The 21859-nt window shown below is 38.3% G+C and overlaps 1 protein-coding gene across 6 annotated transcripts in view; it reads right to left on the bottom strand.

The window, feature by feature from the left end:
* Nucleotides 1–21859, bottom strand: part of Setd2 (SET domain containing 2) — an 86134-nt gene that overhangs the window by 32259 nt on the left and 32016 nt on the right. For 4 of the 6 annotated variants that reach the window (XM_006512088.4, XM_006512091.4, XM_006512092.4 and 1 more), the window contains 5 exons: nucleotides 21707–21804; nucleotides 18541–18667; nucleotides 16564–16698; nucleotides 14309–14428; nucleotides 12101–12763 (listed from right to left, as the gene is read on the bottom strand). In XM_006512088.4, the coding sequence (XP_006512151.1) occupies nucleotides 12101–12763; nucleotides 14309–14428; nucleotides 16564–16698; nucleotides 18541–18667; nucleotides 21707–21804 (1143 nt within the window). Of the gene's footprint in view, nucleotides 1–9036; nucleotides 9254–12100; nucleotides 12764–14308; nucleotides 14429–16563; nucleotides 16699–18540; nucleotides 18668–21706; nucleotides 21805–21859 lie in introns of all 6 variants that reach the window. The other 2 variants (XR_001778893.2, XR_001778892.2) reach the window with 1 other exon arrangement.

Genomic DNA, 21859 nt, shown 5'->3' with positions numbered 1-21859 from the left:
CAAACCGTAACATTTTTATTTAAGTTAAAAGTCTTCAAAGTAAACTAATTCAGATTTTGCCTGGGCCAATGTTCAAAATCATTCAATCTTTATTACACCACAATATTTCTGATCCCAAAAATCCTAGGAGGCAAATTTAAGATATTTCTACCTGAATATTTTATCCCTAACTTGAAACAAGAACTATCCAGGGAAGTTATTAAACTGGGGGGATGTGTCTAGATATTTTCTAGTTTTTTGTGAAAATGTACCCATATTTGAGTAATATAAATCTATATACAGAAAAGAATTTAGAGTAAGAGTAAATAAGCTCTAGATTTTAAAACGTGATAGTAGGGTTTTGACAATGAGCTAATTTAAAATGAAAGAAAACATAAAAAGCAAAAAGGGGTTAGAAGTCTCCACTGAAGGCAGAGCAAATGTCAAGCCTGGTCCTCATGCTTTTGTGGCGGACACATCACTACCTGCTCCATCTCCACACACTTTTGTTTCTTTCTTTTTGTTGTTTTATTTTGAGACAGGGCTTCTCTGTGTAGACCAGGCTACTCTTGAGGTGCACCTTGCCCCTGCCCCTGCTGTGCTCAATAAAGGTGTGTGCCACCACTACCCAGCCATACTTTTCTAAGATCAAGTGAAATGAGAGGCTGAAAAACAAAATTAAAGAATACTAGGCCAGGTGTGGTGGCTCACACCTTTAATCCCAGCACTTGGGAGGCAGAGGCAGGCAGATTTCTGAGTTCAAGGCCAGCCTGGTCTAAAGAGTGAGTTCCAGGACAGCCAGGGCTATACAGAGAAACCCTGTCTTCCTGTCTTGTAAAAAACCAAAAAAAAAAAAAAAAAAAAAAAACCAAAAAAAAAAAAAAAAAAGAAAGAAAGAAAAAAATACTAGATGTTCTATATCTTAAAAAATAAAAAGTCTAACCAGTCAAAGGAACAAAATATAACTCCATGGAAGAAAGATATAAGGGCTGAAGAGATGACTCAGCAGGTAAACGACGTGCTGTTCCTGAAGACCCAAGTTCAATCCCCTGCGCCCACACTGAAGGTGGCTCAGAACCTTAAGTAACGATGCTCCTGATGCTCCAAAGGGTTTGACACCTCTGCATCCTCTGCACCAGCACCTCCATACACAACACATTCACGGACACAGGATATATATTTTGTAATTAAAAAAGAACAAAAGAAGAAATAAAGAAGAAGAAAAAGCTATGTCTCATGCCAATAGAATCTGGAGAAACCCCATTACTGAAATTCCACCCGAGGCCAGGGGTGCAGCTTAACTGTTTGCCTAGACTTGCAAAACTCAGGTACCACACAGCCAGGCACGGTGAGGAATGCCTGCCATCCCACCACTTGGAGGGTGGAGCGAGGATGAGCTAAGTTCATGGTCATCCTTACCTATACATGTATAGTATTTGAATTTGAGGCCAGCCAGAGATATATAAGAAACTCAAAAAGGAGAAAGGGGGGGGGGGGGGGAAAGGTTCAGACTTCAGTAGTGACACTGTGAGCTAGAGTAGTCAGTAGAGCTTTGTTTGAGGGGAGGGGTCAGGAGTAGGATAGAAATTAAAGCCAGGTTCTTGACCATATTAGTATGCACTAAACATACTACAGGTCCAGTATCTTCATCCTAAATGAAATTTAACTTGAAAATGATAACTATGTATCTGCTAAACAAAAGGAAATAAACTAAAGGCATTTCTTAGATTTGTACGGTCTTGAAACTGATTCTTCCAGAAGACAATGTTAAAAAACCTATACAAAGACTGTGGACATTCTGAGACTTAAATTCTAAATTCTGTGTTACATATATAATTGTCAACAGTATGCACTATACCATATTAGATGATTAAAAAGTGAGAGGATGGGCTGGAGTGATGGCTCAGCGGTTAACAGCACTGACTGTTCTTCAGAAGGTCCTGAGTTCAAATCCCAGCAACCACATGGTGGCTCACAACCATCCATAATGAGATCTGATGCGTTCTTCTGGGGTGTCTGAAGACAGCTACAGTGTACTTACATGTAATAAATAAATAAATCTTAAAAAAAAAGTGAGAGGATGAAACATGAGCTGTGCACACACAGACACACTCTTAAACCCTGTCTCCAAACAAACAAAAATAAACAAAACCAAAACAGGAAAAAAAAAAAGAATGAAAGAAAAAGGATTGAGCAATGTGGGTATTTATCAAGCAACGACCTAGCAATGTATAAGTATGCACTATTAACTCAAAAAGTGGGACCAACACATATGGATGTAACAGGGGACTAATTAAACTATGTATACTTAGACCATGCATGTGTAAAAAATATTCTTTATAACTAGTACAAAATACAGATGTAAAAAGCAGGTTGGGTATGATGGCAAACAAGACAGAGGCAGGCAGATCTGAGTTCCAAACCAGCTAGGTCTAAAGAGTTCCAGGCCTAGCTAGACTACATACTGACTGAAAAAATAAGTAAATAAATAAAAAGCTGGCCATATAACATGCATAATATGTATGATTTCCTTCTGGAAGGATGTATAAAAAAAAATCATAGTTAACTGCCTGAGAACAACAGGAGACAGGAGTAGGAAGAAAATCATTCCATTAAATGCATTTTGGACTACATACAAGAATGTCCTTTATAGGCTGGCCAGATGGCTCAGCGAGCAGAGTTGACCTGAGTGAGCAGGGCCAACCAAATCAAGCAGAGGTCCTAAAGATTCAATTCCCAACAACCACATGAAGGCTCACAACCATCTGTACAGCTACAGTGTACTCACATACATAAAATAAATAAATCTTTAAAAAAAAAAGACCTTTATAAATTAAAAGGAAAAGATCACACATCTCTGAAGCAGCTCTAGGTATAGTACCAAAGGATTATTAGTGCTGCACACCAAACATCGTATTGGTGAAGAATTGGTTACCTAAGAGGCAACTGCTAAGATGCCGCTGTTTAGCAAAGCCCTCTTACTTCTCTGTACTTTGATTGTAGCTTGTTTTTCTTATCCTTTGCTCCTCGGGCTCTGCTCATCTACCTTAGCAATGCTCACTTGTATTCTCTCTCTATACGCTGGGCTTGGGTTAACCCATGAAGTATTACTACTTTAATAGCTGGGAACTGGAGACATGGCTCAGAGTTAAGAGCCATGTCTGCTCTTCCAGAGGATTGGGTTTAGTTCCTGGAATCCATATGGTTGCTACATTACAACCAGCTGTAATAGGGTCTGATGCCCTCTTCTGGTGTGTCTGAAGACAGCTACAGTGTATTCATACACATAAAATAAATACTTTTTTGAAAAAGAAAAGAAACTTAACAGCTAGCATAGTTCCTGCTGCCAAAGATCCAAAGGCCAGTGCTAAATACTCGAGCAGGAAAGAAACAAATGCTTGTGGAAATAGGACAGCAATCAATGAGTTAAGCGTCAGGGTTAAAGGTTTTTCCATTTTAGATTTGTTTTAAAATATGATTAAATTAAATCCAGATCTAAGATTTTTTTCTCACACCTTTCAAATGTAATTATATCCACTATAATGTTTTAAACATGAAAGTCATCATAGTCCTCCTGAAGTTAAGAATGGGCCTTACTAGCCGGGCGTGGTGGTGCACGCCTTTAATCCCAGCACTCGGGAGGCAGAGGCAGGTGGATTTCTGAGTTCGAGGCCAGCCTGGTCTACAAAGTGAGTTCCAGGACAGCCAGGGCTACACAGAGAAACCCTGTCTCGAAAACCAAAGGGGGAAAAAAAAAGAAAGCAAAAGAATGGGCCTCACTAATGAATGTGTGAGCCACCCAGAAAATACCTTCTGAAGCACAATTCATTCCTCTCCCATCTGATTCCTATACACATTTCTATTAGAGAAGTTGCTTTAGCTACACAACAGAAAAGCTTAGACATCCATGTAATTTCAGAAGTTATGAACGTCCTTTAATGTTTAATCACAGGCTGAAAACTACCACAATATAAAGGTGAGAGGTTATTTTGAGCAACACTAAAGTAATAGTTGCTACAACTACAGAAAGCATTTCACTCGCTAGCTTCTCAATTACACAATTCCATGGGCTGCTTGGCAAGAAAAAAGAAGTCACAATAATTTGGGCAAAATAAAGTCCAGATGAATATAGGCTTATTTAAATCAGAAAATCAGAGTCAGCTTCCTCAACCAAAAGCTAAATCATAATTTTATGGTGTTTTCTGACAGGTTGAAAAGATCACATGATACCTATGTATATATTTTCTGATTACCCATCAAACACAAAACTCACACTAGAAATTTATGCTCTCAGAGACACAAGTATTTACAAACAACCAGAATACAATATGCAACAGGGTCTTAAAAGCACAACACAGGAGTATCCAGAGGCGGAAACAAAAGCTATCACTACCTTTGCTCCAAGTACTACTGTGAAATGCCATTTGCTGAGAATATATAAAGAGAGCAGAAAAAGATACGGTCTTGAAAAACAATCATTTCCCATAGGAAAGGCAAATCCTTAAGAGAAATCTAAAAGAAAAGCAAGTTTTAAGAAAAAGAAAATACAAAAATACTAGAAGCTGACTGTGACTGCTGGACTAGAATGATCTGACATGGAACTGTAGGAAGGTGGGGGTCAGAACCTGTTGTGCATACAAGGAACATTAAGAAAAATGTAACCTTAACAGTGTAAAAGTAGAACCATTAAAAAAAAAAAATTTAAAGGACACTGACACAAAGTTGTCCTTCCAGAAGATGATTCTAGATACTGAGTATATCATCGACTATTTGTGGAATACAATTAAGAGGTAATTTACTCCAATCATTACTACAGAGATACTATAACTTAACCTTTACTACAACTATCTAGAAACTATCCCGTAGCTGGGCAGTGGTGGCACATGTATCTAATCCTAGCACTCAGGAGGTAGAGAGGCAGGCCAGTCTTGAGGCCAGTCCAATCTAGAGAGTTCCATAACATCGAAGGCTACACAGAAAAACCCTGTCTCAGAAAAAACAAAGGACAAATGGACAGATAGACAGAAGGGAGGAACAAATGAACAAACACACAAACCACCTGAGTCACATGCCACAGGCCATGACTATAATCCCAGCACCCAGGAAATAGGCACAGAATCATCACACCAAGGGTAATGTCAGGCAGGTATACAAAGCAAGTTCCAGGTTATCTCATATCAAGATATCATTTCAAAAATAAAAAACGTGCTGGGTGTGGTGGCACACGCCTTTAATCCCAGGACTTGGGTGGCAGAGGCAGTCGAATTTCTGAGTTCAAGGCCAGCCTGATCTACAGAGTCAGTTCCAGGACAGCCAGGGCTACACAAAGAAACCCTGTCTCGAAAAACCAAAAAAAAAAAACACCTAAATAAATAAATAAACCAAATAAATAAAAAACGTTAAGTGGCTGATGCCCTTAAGGATAACCATGTTTAGAATAGAGAATTAACATCTATGCAAGTAATTTTTATAATCTGTTAATACCACATTGCATTTTATAAAGGACTAAAACCATAAATCGAATCTGTAAAGGCTAAAAAGATATTCCAAACAAGGAGAACAGTATGCCTGAAGATATGCAAAGGTAAACATATATGAACAGATAACATGGCTCACATGGAAGAAAAACTGTTGGGCAAGATTAGACAGACACGGGCTGGAGAGATGTCTCAGAGGTTAAGAGCACTGTCTACTCTGTCAGAGGTCCTGAGTTCAATTCCCAGCAACCACATGGTGGCTCACAACCATCTGTGGCCTGTAGGCATACATAAAAGCAGATGACTGTATACACACTAAATAAATCTTGAAAATAAAAAATTAGACAGACATAATGTTCACGTCCATTGGCTTTGTTCTTTTAAGTACTTGATGTACATTCTGTAAATTAAGGGGTTTATGCAATGCTACTACAGTGTTCTCTTAGTCTCATTATAACAAAAGAAACCTATGTATTGTGTGACTGTATTAATGTATGGATGTGCCTGCCACCAACACACATGGAGGGCCCAGGCGGAGGTTCTCTCCTTCCATTATGTGGATTCCAAGTATCACACTCAAGGAGGTCCTCAGGCTTAGTGGCAAATAAAGTTTCCCACCACAAAGAATAAGTACTCTGTGTGTGTGTGTGTGTGTGTGTGTGTGTGTGTGTGTGTGTGTGTGTGTATATAATTAGGAGCTAGGAAGGCCAGGTACAAACTGAACCTGGAACAACATGCTATGTCAGAAATTTTAAAACAAAAACAAATCAAAATGAGACAGAAGCCAACAAGTTTTCACTGGCCAAACATGAGGTAACATAAGCATCAAACGTTGAAATTAATACAGCACAATCCACTCAAGAGAATGAGAGTCCATGAGTCTAAAAGCAGTTAGGCAAGCAGTGACTCGGACACATTCCACGAAAAAACAACTTTACAGAGTTCTGAAATTGCTCCCCATTGTAGTATTTTTCCCCCTAAAGGAAGGAAGATAGTGTGTCAATGTATAGTCACACTTGCCTTGAATTGGAATTGTCCATGTGGCCCAGGTGGCCTAGAACTTATTATGATCCTTCTGGTGATGACATTACAGCATGAGCCACCATTCCCAAGTAAATAGTAACTTTGGAGAAGCCTGGCAGACACTTCAGCAATACCACTGAGTGCTTTGAAGAACACGGCAATATTCCTTTTAGGAACATGAATGTAACTTAACATGATTAATTTAGCAAAATTTACATTGTAGAGTCTGAATACAGGGCATGAAGGGATTTTTAGCTAATTTTCTATGTATTTATCACTATAACATGTGTATCATGTAGAACACATACAGGACATTCTTGGATGTTTCTAACTCTGAAATTTTATTTGGAATTTAAAATTCACTAGCTAGAAAAATTTATGTGGTTTGATCTATACTAGAAAATTCTCAAGTTACTGACAGGTTTATCATGGTCCTTAGAAATCTTTTCCCATTAGGAAATTCTTTCTATAATATTTATTACTCTTCTGCCTCTCATATAGTCTTACATTTGAACTATCTTTTCCTAAATAAAGTCAAGACATAACTACAAAAATTACCTTCACAGGCAATAGAAACATGGATAACTGACTTTGAGAAAACAAAATTAATGGCTCACTCACCCAAATGTATAAAGTAAAAATTACTTCACTTAGCAAATTCTATGCTTTATCATTAAAATAGATTTTGGTAAACTTTTTCTGGAAAGGACAGAACAAACATTACAATCTTTATCACTTCTCTGTGGAATTACTAAAGTAGAGTAATCACTAGAGTAGCCACAGCCAATATATAATATACAATCATGGAACACAGCCACTTTGGAAACAAAACCAGCAGCGCTCCAGATCTCTAACAGCTACTTTGCCTTCTGAGACATCATGATCCTTTCCCCTCAATCTTGGGGGTTACAGGGCACCACCAAACAAAATGGACCACTAAATAAAAAGTGACCTTGGCTAGTGATGGTGATGCCTTTGGCAGAAGCAGTGGCTAGCAAGTTCCAGGCCAGTAGGAACTACACGGTGAGATCCTAGCTTAAGGGGGAGGGCAGAGAAAGGGTGCACACCTCCTGCTAAGAGTGATGGCGCATACCTATAATGCACGCCTTTAATCCTCACATCTGGATTATTATAGCTAGATCCTGTTTCTTACAAAAACAAAACAAAACAAAACCAGTAAGAACTTTTAGAACATTTTTGTCTTTAAAAAAAGAGAAAGAGAGAGAGACACTTAAATATGGTGGTGGTGCAGCACTATATGTATGGGAGGCAGAAGTAGGTGGCTCTCTGAGCTCAAGGCCAACCTGGCTCTACACAGTGAGTTTCAGGAGCCAGGGCTACACACAGAAAACTTGTGTCTCAAAAAATAAAATAAAAAGAAAAAAAGAAAAAAGAAAAATAAAATAAAAAGAAGAAAAACCTGCAAACAAACAAAACCATAAAAACTGAGACACTTAAAAATATTCTCAATGCAGCATTTCCTGGAGGCAAATCTATATAGGCTTATAAATCTCTTTTACTCTACAGACTTATCAATTTATCATAGAAGCTCAGGACATGCAACTTCATGTACAAATCTTTCTTTTTATTTTTCTTTTTTTGTTTTTTGAGACAGGGCTTCTCTGTATAGCCCTGGCTAACAAATCTTTTTTACAGACAATATTAGTGGTGGAGTTAAATTCCAAGTATCAACTCTAAACCATTAGTTTAGGTAATCATATTTCAAGCCTTATGCAAAGTTTAATGTTGAATTTTCTAACCAAATGTAGTTCGGTTTGGTTTTGAGACAGGGTCTCTCTACCTAGCCCTGGATTTCCAGGAACTCACTATGTAGACCAGGCTGGCCTTAAACTCACAGACTCTCCTGCCTCTGTCTTCTGAGTGCTGAGGCTAAAGTTGTGCACCACCAGGCCTGGCTAAAACAGTGTATTGTAAAAGCAGTGCCTAAAAAAAAAAGATGAAATAAGAGAAAAGGAGCAGTCATTAAGAAATACTAACTGCTCATAGGAAGCTATCTCTAATCCAGGTAGAAATAAGCTACCCCCAGTGATGAGAAGGAGAGATGCACATCCTATTTCTAAGTGTTTGCAAAGAAGACCTTAAATTACTATTATGACCTCTTCACGTTACAACAATTCAAACTGGCAAATTCATGAGGCCCTTACCTCCTTTTCATATGATCCAATTGAATGAAGATTTTTTTCCAGTCAAATTACAACTAATTATTTGTAATCACTGTTTTGCCTTGTGAAATCTAAGCTACATTTTCAGTAGGACACATGATGTACAGCAGTTCTTCCACTCAGAAAGAGATGCACACGTCCCTGCTAAAAATGTAGCCCAGCAAATCTGTATGTACAAATGAACACATTCCTAAGTAGCAATGTGCTAGGTGATATGAGGACTACTCTAAGAGAACTGTGTATAGTGAGTGCCTTGCAAGCCTAAGCAGTCAGTGGTCTGTGTACATAAGGTATAGAAAAAGTAGCTCATTTAATCCTCTCTCCAGAAGTGGGGATTTTCTCAGAACAACAACAATTGTTGACAAGGAACGCACCAAAACAAGGCCGGCGCCAGTGAGTTAACCACCTCTGTCCTCTTTTCACCTATTACACTTTTCATGCATCATCCAACTTCCCAACCATCTTCCTGTTTCTTCACAGAATGCACGCTAGGGTCTTGTTTTTCTTCAGCACGAAGTTGGAAATGGAGTTGAGAAAAGGAGACACATGGTCAGCTGGTGATGTTAACAAGCTCCTTGCTGCCCTGAGAAGCTAGATGGAAATGGTTCAAGTTACAAGGGGGTCATCATCAGATCTGGGAGGACAAAGAGTCATTCATGAAGCTTCATTCCCTTCCCTCCACCCTCTTACATTGTACTGATGATCCCTATAGTCTGTCTTCACAGCAAAACCAAGACTAAAGAGTACGAAGGTATTTGTTCAGTTCTTTACTCCATCCAGTGTAGAGAGGACAACTGAAATGCAGGTCCAGCAATGTTATATATACAGTAGACCCACAAGATCAGGGAGAATTCGAGTGGTATGAACTAATATCAGCAACTAACACAGTACTTGGCCACTGGTGCTTAGTAAGGTTGAAAGAATAAGATATTTTCTTTTCAGCTAATGTCTACTTAAACACATAGGTGAAGTCAGACAGAAGTAGTTAACTCTTTCAATGCCGGGATGGTGTAGTATATAGTAATCACATGAGATTTTTATGTTTCTCCAAAACATATCCAATTTATCAATTCTTGATTTCAGGCTCCTAGCCAAGTGCCAGCTAAACTTTTGAACTTAAAAGACAATAGTATTCAAAGTTTAGAAATCAGACATGGTAAATGCTTATGAAAAGAATAGAAGAATTAAGAACCCCAGCACCAATATGTAACAAAGTATCAGTTCACAGTAAGTAAAGATGTTTCTCAGCAATGCAACGCCCAAACAAACAAGTTTGAAAGAAAGAGAATTTTATTTAATGCATCCTTGATGTTAAGAAGTCAGATAAATACAAAGTATGAAATCTAAAAACTAAATATTTTATTTTAAATATAAATAAAAATGTAACCTAAAGTTAAGAAGATCTTAATAGACACAGTATTGTGAAACTACTTTGGTCTTTCAGATAGGAATTCAAAGGATAAGAAGAAAATGAAAAACTTTTGTAGGACTGAAAATTAGGTGTTCAGAAAATGAAGTTAAGTGTTCCAGTTATCAGTCTTAATACATCCCAGAGAGTCAATTATACGTTTACAATTACAAACTACTGCACAGAAAATCAAAAGCCTTACATCTTACAGATTTTAAGACAAGGGTATGAGATTATATCTTAACAATCTGAAAAATGTTGACCACAGACTTCCTAGCAAACCTCTTCACAAGAAAGAGCACCCTCTCTTCTTCTATCAAGCTGTGGCTTTCTATGTCTTTCCTTTGTCCACTTGTGTACTCGCTTTTACCTCTACCTTTATTACTAAATAACTGTCATTCTGGCTAACAGTCTACTCCAAACATCTGAGGAATTTCAAGACCCTGTGCTGTCACAAAGCAGGCTTGAAAGAAAGGCCCAACAAGTGCCCACTCTAGTATCTCTCATTTAACCAAAATTCTGACTCCTGCAGTTAATAATACACAGCATCACAGACAGGCTTACTATCAAAACTTCCTTTTGTATTTATTTTAAAAAGTCAGCTTTCACACTAAATAAATCTGAGTTTAGGATAAATATTAAGCAATCAAAGTATAGCATATATAAGGAAGAGCACAGACTGATATATGAAAAGGTCTCAACAGAGCGAACAGGAAGCACAGCGTACAATCAACCAACTCTAAGGTCCATGGGCTCAAACCACAGAATCTAATGCAATGAGCTTCTTAATTTCACCTTGCTACAAAAACCTGCACTGCTGATCTATCAGATTGTTTCAACTCTGAGAGAAGAAAGGAGGAGCAGAAAGTATAAAAGGGAGGAAGTAAGCTGTTCCCATCGGCCCCAAAGCCGGAGCCCAGCTTACAGTCCAAGTGAACTATGAGCTCTCATAGGCTCAAATTTTCATATGTCCATATTTATTCAAGATCCAGACTGGTTTTCTGAAATGCAAATTCTACACATTTTATTGCATTCTTTATCAAGAATATAGGGCTGGAGAGATGGCTCAGCGGTTAAGAGCACTAGCTGCTCTTCCAGAGGTTCTGAGTTCAATTCCCAGCAACCAAATGGTAGCTCACAACCATCTGTATTGGGATCCCATGCCCTCTTCTTGTGTTACTGAGGACAGCTACAGTGTATTTGTATAGATAAATAACTTAAAAAAAATATATAAATGTGTGTATGTATGTGTGTGTATATGTATATGTATGTATACACCCACACATATGCCAGTATATAACAAAATTTCCAGACTTTCCCCATTTGTTATTTATTTATTGAGACAGGGTCTCTCTCTATATATGTGTATCCTTAGTTGTCCTAGAACTCACTCTGTAGACCAGGCTTGCTTCCCCCACTGCCTCCCCAGTGCTGGATTAAAGGCATGTACCACCAATGCCTAGCTCCCCCACCCCTTTAGGTAATATGTTTGGCCCAATTAAAACAAACAAACAAAAAACTTAAGGGCAGGACTATTTCAAAAACAAACAAACAAAAAAAAAACTAGTGGCATGATGTTCACTCTAAAATAAAATTTCATAATATTTTATAATGTGAAGTTCCTAAATTACCAGGGTTTTCCAATCAATTTCATTGTTAATTAATTTTCTATTAGCCCATTCACTGGATTTCCAATTATTTTAAACATCTGCTGTCATTACATATAGAGTAAGTTTAATACTAGAAGGATTTTGTTTTATTTTATATGAAGAGCTGAGGAATTAAAAAATAAAAATCGCCAATATGCTATACTTTCTCAGTCAGAAAAAAGATGGACATTATCTGTATTATGGTTTGATAGTTATGGCTCTTACAAAAACTTAACACTGGAGACACATCTATCACAAACTGAGAGATCATATTCCATTTTTCAAAAATATTCATTGCTAAAAATGTCAGTTTTTATTTAGGTTACAGCACACGGAATCTAAATAATTCTGTTATGACAACACAAAAAAGGTTAATCTTACCTTTAGATCTTTCCAACTGTCTAGTAACTTGGTAGCCAAATCACTTATATCCACTGTTTTATCTGGTGGCTCCTGGCTTCTCTCACTTTCAACATCAGACACTCCCTCTTCTTCATCTTGGGATGGTGTTTCCTCAGCAATAGTTTCTTCTAGTTTTGTGCCATTGCTGTCTTTGGGCTCTGTCTCCGTGTCTGCCTCCGGTTCAGATGTGGGTAACTTACTGACTTCAATAGTGGCTTCACTCTCAACTTTGGACTCGCACAGCTGCTGTGGGAGGAGCTGCTGGGACTGCAGCTCTTCATCCTCTTCCACAGTGACAGTCTCTAACTGATCAAGGTCCTCTTTGCCATCCTTGCATTCTAGCTCACTAGTGACGTCCGAGACTGCACTGTCCATGCTATTTTCACTTATAATCTTCAGTCTGCGGAATATGAGTTTCTTGGGAGTATCTGTATCCATTTCCGTGCTCGGCTTGGCAGAAGGGTCCGGTGTATTAAGCGGTGTGTGAGCACGTGATGTATTCTCACTAGAATACCCGTCTCCTTCACTTAACTGAGGAACAGCAGTCTTAGTTTGAGACCAGCGCTGAATAATTGGAAGTACTTTGCTTTCTTCCAACATATTTTTAGTAGGAATGGGCAAATGCTCCAAAGTCTTTATAATCTGATTAAACATAATAAAAAATTAATCAATCACTCCGTATAGCGGACCTTTCAAAATCAGGTGAGGACTCAGATACAGAAAACAGTACATTTTGGGTACTGTCTTACTAAATTAACAACTATGTCTTCATAAATATAGATGTAGAAGGTTATAACATTGTTTCCTTTTAAGATGGAAGAGAACCTATAATTAAAAAGTACAGGGTAATGACATAATGCCTACCCATGCCACTAAGTGTGATTGATAAATATTCTCTAAAGTAAGGGATCCCCAAAACTATGCAGCTTTAAAAAAAGAAAAACAGTATTAGTATGTATTTCCAGTCTATTTTTTTGATAAAATTCTCAAAGTTACTATAACAGAAACTTGGGAACCATACAACACCATTGTATTAAAATGATAGTTTCCACATCTGAAAGATTCAAGTATTATCTTCTTCTTTTTTAAAATATTTATTTATCATATGTAAGTACACTGTAGCTGTCTTCAGACACTCCAGAAGAGAGCATCAGATTTCGTTACAGATGGTTGTGAGCCCCCACCCCATGTGGTTGCTGGGATTTGAACTCAGGACCGTTGGAAGAGCAGTCAGTGCTCTTATCCACTGAGCCATCTCTCCAGCCCCTCAAGCATTATCTTCTAAGTTAGCCTGGGGTAATAGCTATCTAGGGGAAGACATCCATAGTATCCCTCAAACTGAAATCTAAATATTTCTTACAAATTACTTTCCAGTATTGGTCTATAGAATCCTAAGTCCTCCCCAAGGTATTCCCAGACCTCTTTGAAAAAGGGCAAGAAAAATTACTGTATGTCCACTCCAATACTTAATTTTTATTTTGGGTTGTGGTTTAACGACTGAGCTATCTCTCCAGTCCCCAAAACTTCATTTTAAAAAGTGTTTTTATCGGCTGGGCAGTGGTGACACACCAATCTCAGCAAAGGCAAAGGCAGGAGAAGAAAGACTTCTGTAAGTTTGAGAGCAGCCTGGTCTACAGAGTGAGTTCCAGAACAGCCAGGCATACATTGAGAAAACCTGTCTTGAAAAACCAATTAAAAAAATGTTTATTAAATAACGGACTTTGGGGAAGAAACTATTTAAAGCTAACTATGAAAAGTCATGGTAAACTGTAAAAACTGCAAATCCACTAATAATGTTGCCAAATTAATCTTTACTTGAACCTTTGAAAACACTTCTTTGCTTCTCAGAATGTTCTAAATTTTTCAGAACTCCAAAATTCAAATTTTCTATGTTTTCCCCATAATTTAAAGATAATAATCTTAGCAATCAACTGAATTACTATCATGATAGATTGTGCTTGCAGTTCTTGGTATATAGAACTGACTTTAGAAGATGCTATGGGGAAAACCAAAGGTAAATTCAATACAAAAGCAAAGTTATAGCCACAGGAATGATACAGACATAATAAACATTTTGCTATTTGACACTGATGGAAGTGTTATATGCATAATCGCCAGTATTATATTCCCTCTACCTAAGCCAACACCTGAAGTGGTTTTAAGAAATGTAGGGAAATGGCAACTAACCTCTTCCTGAAGCTTCTGGTTACTTTCCCGGCCGTCGCCAAGCTCTGCCATCCAGATCCACAACAGTGACAACCCATGACGTTCCAGAAATGACTTGAGGCAGGACTGTGAGTGTGTGTTCTTTCATAGAGGGAAAAGGCATGATGCAGGGTGTTAGGGGGCAACACCAGTGCAAACGTTACTTAAATTAATGCACACACAGATACAAGAAGATGTCTGAGTTTGAGGCTACCCTGGTCTGGGAGGCCAGGGGTAGAGAGAAACCCTGTATCAAAAAAACCAAATATTTCTTTCTCTCTCTCTCTCTCTTTCTCTCTCTTTCTCTCTCTCTCTCTCTCTCTCTTGATCTCTCTCTTGATCTCTCTCTCTCTCTCTCTCTCTCTCTCACACACACACACACACACACACACACACACACACACACACACCCCTCCTCCTCCCAATAGTGCACTTGAACTTTACTAACATTGGAAAACTATTAAAACATATCATTTACAATGTAGTTCAATCCTGGACCTGGCAAGATGGTTCAAGCAGTTAAAGGCACGTACCTCTAAGCCTAGTGACTCCAAGCCCCAGGTCTTATGTGGGAAAAGAACTGACTATTCCACTGACCTCCAAAGACATATGCCCACACATACAATAAATAAATGGTGGTAGTGCACGCCTTTAATCCCAGCAATTGGGAGGCAGAGGCAGGTGAATTTCTGAGTTCGAGGCCAGCCTGGTCTACAAAGTGAGTGCCAGGACATCCAGGTTTACATAGAGAAACTCTGTCTCGAAAAAACAAAAAACAAAACAAAAAAAAAATGAATGCAATAATTCAAAAGTAATCAAATAATTTAGGAACTGGTATTGGCTCAGTGGTTAAGAGCACTTGCTGCATGCAGAGGACCTGGGTTCAATTCTCAGCACCCACTCGGTGGCTTACAACTATCCATAACTCGAAAAGAGAACTGAACCCCTCTTTTGACTCTGTAGGCACTACGCAAGCAGACAGTGTACATGCATGCATAGAGGCAACACACATAAAATAAAAATAAATAAATCTTTAAAAGAAAAAAATTGGGGCAGAAGAGATGGCTCAGTGATAAGAGCTCTTTAGGAGGTCCTGAGTTCAATTTCTAAGCAACCACATGATGGCTCACAACCATCTGTAAAGGGGTCTGATGCCCTCTTCTGGTGTGTCTGAAGACAGCAACATTGTATTCATGTATATAAAATAAATTTTAAAAAAATATTCTGAATGTCATGGAAAATTACTTTGCTGAAAATCCTGTAACAGTAAAAGTTAGTTTTTACATAATTTTCTTTTTTTTTTTTCTTTTATTCAGATCCTTATTCAAAAGCTTTTTCCCTGGGTGTGGCAGCGCACGCCTTTAATCCCAGCGCTAGGGGGTGGGGAGGGTGGGAGAGAGAGGGGGGCGCAGAGGCAGGCGGATTTCTGAGTTTGGGACCAGACTGGTCTACAAAGTGAGTTCCAGGACAGTCAGGACTATACAGAGAAACCTTGTCTCACACAAAACAAATAAATAAATAAAATAATAATAAAAAAAGCTTTCTTTCCTAATAATTGGTTTGGATTTGTTTCTTCAGTGCTAGGGTTTGAACCTAGGGCTTCGTTATACGAGACAAACACTCTGACATTAAACTATACCACCAATGCTCCTGTTAAGATTTTTTTTTAGGGAGACTGGAGAGATGGCTCAGCAGTTAAGAGTACTGACTGCTCCTCCAGAGGTCCTGAGTTCAATTCCCAGCAACCACACGGTGGCTCACAACCATCTGTAATGGGATCTGAAGACAGCAACAGTGTACTCATAAAAATAAATAAAAAAGGAAAAGGAAAGAAAAAGAAAAAAAAGAAGAAAAAAAGTTTTTTTTTAGATTTTTTTTATTGTTTTCTTATGGCATACTTATTAAATTGGAATACATGAGATGACTGCTAAAATTCTTTGCTTTGGGATTATATAGTAAAATAGTTTTGGTAGGCTAGTAACTTGTAGGCAAGAGAGCTATACCAAGTACCATGAATTATCACACTAAAAGAAATCCCACCATGTACTTTTAACCGAAGGGGTAAGCAAACGAGCTTTGCTATTCATATTAAACTATTCAGTCAAGGGTATAAGCTTTCAAAGTTCTAAAGAACCTGCATGACAATTTAAAACATTATTAATTTTTCTCCATTAGCCAGATTTTAGTTTAAATGTCCTACCCTTAATTCAGAAATATATTAGTATTGAAGTGCTTACCTGAATGAGCTTAAGACAGGTAAGTTTCTGTTCCAAAGTTTCAATTCTAACCATGAGCCGGGATAAACTAAGAACCTGGTTCTTATCAGAGAGGCCTTCACCATTTTCCATCAGTGCTTCAAGTTCTCCATCCACCTAGCATAGCAAAGAAAACATTCTAGTTAAAAGACAAGTATAACCCACTCACTTATTCAAACAACCTGGGGGGCCGGGAGATGTCCAGCTTCACAAGTAATTTAGAAATGGAAAGAACAATCACAAGAAGGAACCATACTATTAGGCTTGGGGACCAGGGACATACCCATCACTAAGCCATGCCTGTAACATCAGCTTTGAAAGCTGAGGCAGAAGACCATGAACTCCTCAAGGCCAGCCTAGGCTACTCTGTCTCCAAGTAAGGAAGGGAAGAAAACAAACAAGACATCTCCTATCATTAAATCTGTTAAAATATAAATTGAAAACCAGGTGAGGTGGCACTCAAGAGGCAGAGGGAAGTGGGTACCTAAGGCTACAGGATAGCCAGAGCTACATAGTGAAACCCTGTTTCAAACAACCAAATTAGCTTGGTGTTATATATATGCCTTTAATCTCAGCACTCAGGATGTAAAGAGTTCAAGGTCAGCATGGTCTACAAAGGGAGTTCTAGGACAGCAAGGGCTGGCTACACAGAGAAACCCAGTCTCAAAAAAAAAAAAACTTAAAACATATAAATAAAAAGGAATAAAAATTGATGAGATCAATCTGAAAAACATTTCACTCATGCATCAACTATGTGAATGGCAAAATATCTGCCTAACATACATTCCTCAAGATTCAGCATTGCTGGGCAAGATCAATCAGGCCTATAATCCAAGATATGAGGAATTCAAGGCAGTGACATGGTTCAGTGTGTAATGGCACCTGCATCTTTGTCTAATAAATTATACTCTATATGGTAAAAGGAGAGAAATAAACACCTGCAAATTGCCATCAGGCTTCCCCTGGCACACCTATCCCTACCCCTATCCACACATACAGAGCAAATAAGGGGAAAAAAGGAAAAATGGATGGGAAGGGATAAGGGAAGCAGGAAAATAGGTTCTATAATTCAAGTATATATACTTTTAGATGCTAAGATGGAAGATGTTACAATGAATGTAAAATTTAAAGACTATACTTTAGGGCTGGAGAGTTGGCTCATCAGTTAAAAGGCCTGGTTGATCTTTCAGTGGACATAGGTTTGATTCCAAGGACCCACACAAGAGTTCACAAAAGTATGCAACTCTAATTTCAGGGGATATGATGACCTCTTCTGCCCTCTACTGGCACCAGACACACATGTGGTACACAGACACACAAACAGGCTAAACACATACAGAAATACTTTTCTCTAAAAAGCTGTCCTTAAGGGAGATAAAGAACAAATAATATAAGATGAAAATATAAAATAAAAAACTGAAAGCATTAGCTAAAATACAAAATAGTTGTATCTCTCCTACCTGCAATTCCACTTATAAGAACAACATACAGAAAAACGTCTGCACAACATGTACCAGGAAATGCCTATGATGCTAACTACTGTCACATTCATAATGGCAAAACACAAATAAACAATACAAATATGTGTGACACAGTTAAACAAACTGGTGTGTTTATTCAATAAAATACATATACATATAGGGCAGGTTAGATGGCTCAGTGCTTGTTGCCATTCCTGATGATCTGGGTTTGATCCCTGGGAACAGGTAACAAACAGACTCCTGCACACTGTGCCTTAACCTGCACATTTGGCAGAGCCGTGTCCATCCCAAACAAAGACAAGCTCAGAGGAATTATAAACCAAAAACTTTAAGCAGTTTTCTATTATAATCTATTAAAGTAAAATAAAAACAGCCATCCATACTTCTTTTCTGGTATCTACTCCAAACCTGGATTTTCCTGTTAAATTAATCAGAAAAGCTATTTCCTTAAAACTTGAACAGAGAGCCGAAAACTTACTGAATCCTTCTTTCGAGAGCGTTCCTTTTTCATCTTCCCTCCTGCAGCTCTGATACTGACTCTGTTTTCTCCTCCCAAGTAGCCCCGGCAGTTGGCTGACCCACAGAAACACTTCTGAGCTTCTTTGCTGTCAGGGAACAGGAGAATGAGGTTTGCAAAACTAAAGCATGTAAGAGTGACAACATGTTAAGAATTATACCAACCTACAGGAAATATAAACGTTTTAATATTAATAGACTTACAAACCTGCTTCTAATAGAAATGCCTACGAACTGCTTGTAAAAAAAAAAATATTCCTTTTTCACCACCATTCCTTCTCTTAATTTCTGAATGTGTGGGGGCAGTGGGGAAGACAAATTCAATCCATGGGTTGTACAAGTTGAACAAGAGTTCTACTAATATGCTTCATTTTCAGCCCCCTCACTACTTTCTATTTTTGAGACAGTTTCAACAGGTTGGTCAGTCTGGCTTTGAACCTATGGCTTTCTTGCCTCAGCCTCCCACGTAGCTTGATTACAGACATGCACCAGCAGGACTGGCTTCATCGTTTTCCTAATCTTGTATCACCTGTCAGGTAAAACAGGCCAATAAAACTACTTATTGAAACATGAAAATAAGAAGCTATATAAATTATTTGTGCTAGAAATAAAATTGCTAACACAGTTTAGACACTATCACTTATGTATAAATGTTTTATTGGTATACCAAAAAGTAAGATCCACTATTACAAAAACATAAAAAATGCAGTATCACGACACTCAAGGCTTAATTTAACAACTGATCACACAGGATGAGCTCTGGCAAGAGTAAATACAGTAACAACTGACTGACTAAAACCAGGGATGCAAGGAAAGTAGCAAAAAGAATTCTGACTTAAGGCTACAGCCCTGGGTAAAATCCACCTCTGCAAGCAATTAAGAGGTAAAAAAGTGGGCACTCGGCCTCTAAGCTCCCGGAGTTGCTGCGTCCGCGCAGTCCAGAACTTCGACGTGGCCCCAGCTGGGACAGAGAGGGTCTGTCGTAACCTGTCGAGTAACTATGGAAGACTATATAGAGAAAATTGGAGAAGGTACTTATGGTGTGGTGTATAAGGTAGACACAGAATCACTGGCCAGATGGTGGCCATGAAGAAAATCAGACTTGAAAGCGAGGAAGGAGTGCCCAGTACGGCAATTCGGGAAATCTCTCTATTAAAAGAACCTCAACATCCAAAAAAAAAAAAAAAAAAGAGGCAAAAAAGTAAACTGTTTCACAAACAGAGCAAGGACTCATAAACATATCTACTTCTTTGCCCTCAGAAGGGCTAATATAAGCACAGAAAGGAAAAAAGTAGGAATCGTATGCAGCACCTAGTCTGTCTGTAGTGACCTGCTGATAGGAAAAGCAGTATAATGAGTAGAACAGGAATATTTCTTGGCATTTGTCCTGGTTATGATAACAGTTTCAGAACTGAAAGAATTTCAGAGATCACTAAGTTCTAAAATAGAAAATATGTGAAGAAATATCTGAAACAGACAGCATCACTGCCAAGAAAAGTAGCCACTGGTAAAAAAAACAAAAACAAAAAATAACAACAACAAAAAAAAAACCCCACACTAGACAAAGTAAGAAAATTAAATCTTCTTCTATAATAGCAAGGATTAAAATATCCTAGAAACTTAATCTCTGTGCCTTTTAATATAAGCATCAAAGGTAATAAAGGTATAATCTGGGGAGGAGGGAAGCTTTCAGAATTCTACACCCTACTTGAAATTTCTACCCCTTCACTTTATTGGTTCTATTTAATATTGTTCCTTCCACGGTTTCAATGTGGGAAGACAAGCATATACCACTCTACCTTGCTAACTTCAGAGCCCTGGCTGGCTTGGATTTACAATGCAGACCCAGGGTAGCCTTGAAACTCACAGAGATCCACGTGCCTCTATTTCCTAACTGATGGGATCAAAGGAGTATGCCGCCACTCAGCCTTCAAAAGCCATTGATTTATGGTTTATTTGTATGCCTGTGTTTTACCTGCATGTATGTCTCTGTGAGGATGTCAGATCCCATGAGACTGGAGTTCCAGACAGTTGTGAGCTCCCATGCAGGTGCTGGGAATTGAACCCAAGTCCTCTGGAAGAGCAGTCAGTGCTCTTAACCACTATGCCATCTCTCCAAGCTCCAAAAGGAGTACAATATGGTTGGTATAAGTCAAAGAATATTATCCAAAAGTTGATAAAGGATGGATAAACAAGGATATTATTCTCTTCATACATATATACTGAAGTTGGTATGTATTTTTTTTATTTTTAAGATTTATTTTATTATTATATGTAAGTACACTGTAGCTGTCTTCAGACACACCAGAAGAGGGAGTCAGATCTTTGTTACAGATGGTTGTGAGCCACCATGTGGTTGCTGGGATTTGAACTCTGGACCTTCAGAAGAGCAGTCGGGTGCTCTTACCCACTGAGCCATCTCACCAGCCCGAAGTTGGTATTTCTATAATGAATTCTTTTTCTTCTTCATTTTGCTTTGTGTTTTTTGAGAAAGGGTCTCATGTAGGCCAGGCTGTTCTCAACTTGATACACAAGCAAGAGCGGCCTTGAATTCTCATCCTCCACCTACATCACTGCTTCTCCATCTGTGTGGGTCAGGGCTACTTTAGGTTGAATGACCCTTTCACAGGGGTTGCCTAAAACCATCTGCATATCAGATATTTACATTATGATTCATAATAGCATAATTACTTATGGAGTAGCAACAAAAATAAGTTTATGGTTGGAACCACAACATGACGAAGAAGCGTATTTAAAAGCATTAGGAAGGTTGAGAACCATGGTCCTACATGATGGGATCCCCATCGCCACATACCATTCTTTCATCTAGTATTGGGAATCAAGCCCAGGGATTCATGAATGCACACTAGCAACTGAGCTGCACCCCAGCCTTATAGTAAAGTTTTATTATATTGAGTTGTGGGGAATATTTCACTGTTCCTGTACTGTAAATCCCTTAGTGGCCAGAAAAATCACATAATAGAAAAAAAATTATGATGGTATACTATAGCTGAGAACTGATACTATTGGTAACTTCTAAATAATTCACATGAGAATGTTATATCATTGTATCTGAACATGTATTTTCCCTATCAGAAGCAGCAATAGGAACCAAAACCATTACTTACCCATATCTTTGGAACTGGTAGTCAAAAGTTAATTCTGAGCCTGAAGGAACTAGTTTGGTGGTAAAAAATCCAACCCTCAGCTGTCCATTCACAGTCCACTGAAATGTTTTGAGAAGACTAGTCATTAGTAACTGATTAATGTTTGTACATCCA

Source organism: Mus musculus, chromosome 9 (genome assembly GCF_000001635.26).
Source record: "Mus musculus strain C57BL/6J chromosome 9, GRCm38.p6 C57BL/6J".
In the NCBI taxonomy this organism is placed as follows: Eukaryota; Metazoa; Chordata; class Mammalia; order Rodentia; family Muridae; genus Mus; species Mus musculus.
The sequence above is the reverse complement of the archived record's forward strand: the minus strand, read 5'-3'. Positions and strand labels throughout refer to the sequence as shown.